This window comes from Bison bison, unplaced genomic scaffold, assembly GCF_000754665.1.
Source record: "Bison bison bison isolate TAMUID 2011002044 unplaced genomic scaffold, Bison_UMD1.0 scf7180017864112, whole genome shotgun sequence".
In the NCBI taxonomy this organism is placed as follows: Eukaryota; Metazoa; Chordata; class Mammalia; order Artiodactyla; family Bovidae; genus Bison; species Bison bison.
Window position 1 is genome coordinate 116,127 of NW_011494684.1, and position 2,569 is coordinate 118,695.

The 2,569-nt window shown below is 58.3% G+C and overlaps 1 protein-coding gene across 1 annotated transcript in view; it reads left to right on the forward strand.

Moving 5' to 3' along the window:
• Positions 1-2,569, forward strand: part of DCHS1 (dachsous cadherin-related 1) — a gene marked incomplete at its 3' end in the record, with an annotated part of 29,133 nt that extends 26,564 nt beyond the window's left edge. Inside the window, 3 exon segments of the mRNA XM_010839147.1 lie at positions 40-399; positions 758-896; positions 1,557-2,569. Of these exon segments, the coding sequence (XP_010837449.1) occupies positions 40-399; positions 758-896; positions 1,557-2,569 (1,512 nt within the window).

Sequence of the window (2,569 nt, forward strand, 5' to 3'; positions counted from 1 at the left end):
GTGAGGACTGGGTCAAGTGAGAGGTATAAAGGGTGGTAGGGAAGCATTATTGTCCACCATGGGGCTCCAGGACTGTATGTGACTATAATAAACACACTCGTGCCATGTACTGCAGATGCACTGCTGGGCTCGGAGATCGCACAGGTAACGGGGAATGATGTGGACTCAGGACCAGTGCTGTGGTATGTTCTGAGCCCTTCTGGGCCCCAGGATCCCTTCAGTGTCGGCCGCTATGGAGGCCGCCTCTCCCTCACGGGCCCCTTGGATTTTGAGCAGCGCGACCGCTACCACCTGCAGCTCCTGGCACACGACGGGCCTCACGAGGGCCGGGCCAACCTCACGGTGTTCGTGGAGGATGTCAATGACAACTCCCCTGCCTTCTCACAGACTCTCTACCAGGTGCCAGTGCCCCCCCACCACCACCCCCGGGCCCAGGGCTGCTCATGATGGAGGGAAGTGACAACGCTAGAAGGAGCTGTGGTGGGCTGTATGTTGGAACTGACTTGGGGACAGAGCTTGGGGGGGTATAAAGGTCCCATCTCAAACCAGCCTTCTAAGTCCTAAGAACTGTGTCCAGGTTCTGCATTCAGGGCCCAGAAATGGGGGAAGGGGGACAATTCGAATATTAAGGGGTATAAGGGCTCCAAGCTGGAACCGGTGCCACGCAGAACTCATGGGACCAAGCTGCAGAACGCAGGCTGAGTGAGCAGCAAGGCAGCTGAGAGGCTCAGCCGTAAACCTTTGTCTTATACCTCAGGTGATGCTGCTCGAGCACACACCCCCGGGCAGTGCCATTCTCTCCGTCTCGGCCACTGACCGGGACTCGGGCGCTAACGGTCACGTCTCCTACCACCTGGCTTCCTCTGCTGAGGGCTTCAGCATTGACCCCAACAACGGTGTGTCCTTCCTGGCATCTACCCCTTATCTTTGACTGTGCTGGGGCATATTTTGACCTCATCCCTAGAATTTCTTGCCTGAACTCCTAACTCCTAGATCTCTGACCTAGGGAGGACATTTCCCTGCTTTTGTATCTTTTCTTTAAAATTAATTATTTGTTTTTGGCCATGCTGCATCTTCATTGTTGCTTGCAGGCTTTTGTGTAGAGACAGTGGGCAGGGGCTACTTTTCATTGCAGTGCATGGGCTTCTCAATGTGGTGGCTTCTTTCATTGTGGAGCATGGGCTCCAGGCACACAGGCTTCAGTACTTGCATCATGCAGGATCAGTAGCTGTGGTGCACAGGCTCTGGTTGCCCGCGGCATGTGGGATCTTCTTGGACAAAAAATCAAACCCTTCCATGTCCCCTGCATTGGCAGGTGGATTCTTTTCCACTGGGCCACCAGGGAAGTCCCCCTTCGTCTCAGTTTTAAGCACTGTCCAGACTGCATGTCTAGAAGCCATTCCCTGAATCCTGGAGCCCCTTCCATAATCTCCCAGCACACAGGCCATTCCCTGGAATCTGACTTCCAAGGCTAACTCCCCATCCCCGGAGGGTCATTTTGCTCACCCACAGTCTCTACTGATGGCATATTTCTCTTCATTCCGTTTTCATCTCAGGGACCCTATTCACAACAGTGGGGACAGTGGCCTTGGGCCATGAAGGGCCAGGCATGGTGGACGTGGTGCTGGAAGCCCGAGACCACGGAGTGCCGGTTCGGGCCGCCGGAGCCACAGTGCACGTGCAGCTGCAGGATCAGAATGACCATGCCCCGAGCTTCACGCTGCCACACTACCGCGTGGCTGTGACTGAGGATCTGCCGCCCGGCTCCACCCTGCTCACCCTGGAGGCCGCAGATGCCGACGGGAGCCGCAGCCATGCCGCCGTGGACTACAGCATTGTCAGTGGCAACCGGGGCCGAGTCTTTCAGCTGGAACCCCGGCTGGCGGAGGCTGGGGAGAGTGATGGACTAGGCCCCCGGGCCCTGGGCTGCCTGGTGTTGCTTGAGCCTCTAGACTTTGAAAGCCTAACCCAGTACAACCTAACTGTGGCAGCAACTGACCGGGGGCAGCCACCTCGAAGTTCGGCTGTGCCAGTCACCGTCAGCGTGCTGGATGTCAACGACAACCCACCTGTCTTCACCCGAGCAGCCTACCGTGTGGCGGTGCCTGAGGACACGCCTGTGGGAGCCGAGCTGCTGCACGTGGAGGCCTCCGACGCTGATCCAGGCCCCCATGGCCTTGTACGCTTCACCCTCAGCTCAGGCGACCCTCTGGGGCTCTTTGAGCTGGATGAGAGCTCCGGGGACTTGCGACTGGCCCGCCCATTGGACTGTGAGACCCAAGCTCGACATCAGCTTGTAGTGCAGGCTGCCGACCCTGCCGGGGCACACTTTGCTCTGGCACCAGTGACCATTGAGGTCCAGGACGTGAATGACCATGGCCCCGCCTTCCCTCTGAGCTTGCTCAGCACCAGCCTGGCTGAGAACCAGCCTCCAGGCACTCTTGTTACCACCCTGCATGCAATTGATGGGGATGCTGGGGCTTTCGGAAGGCTCCACTACAGCCTGCTGGAGGCTGGGCCGGGGCCCGAGGGCCGCGAGGCGGTTGCGCTCAACAGCTCAACTGGGGAG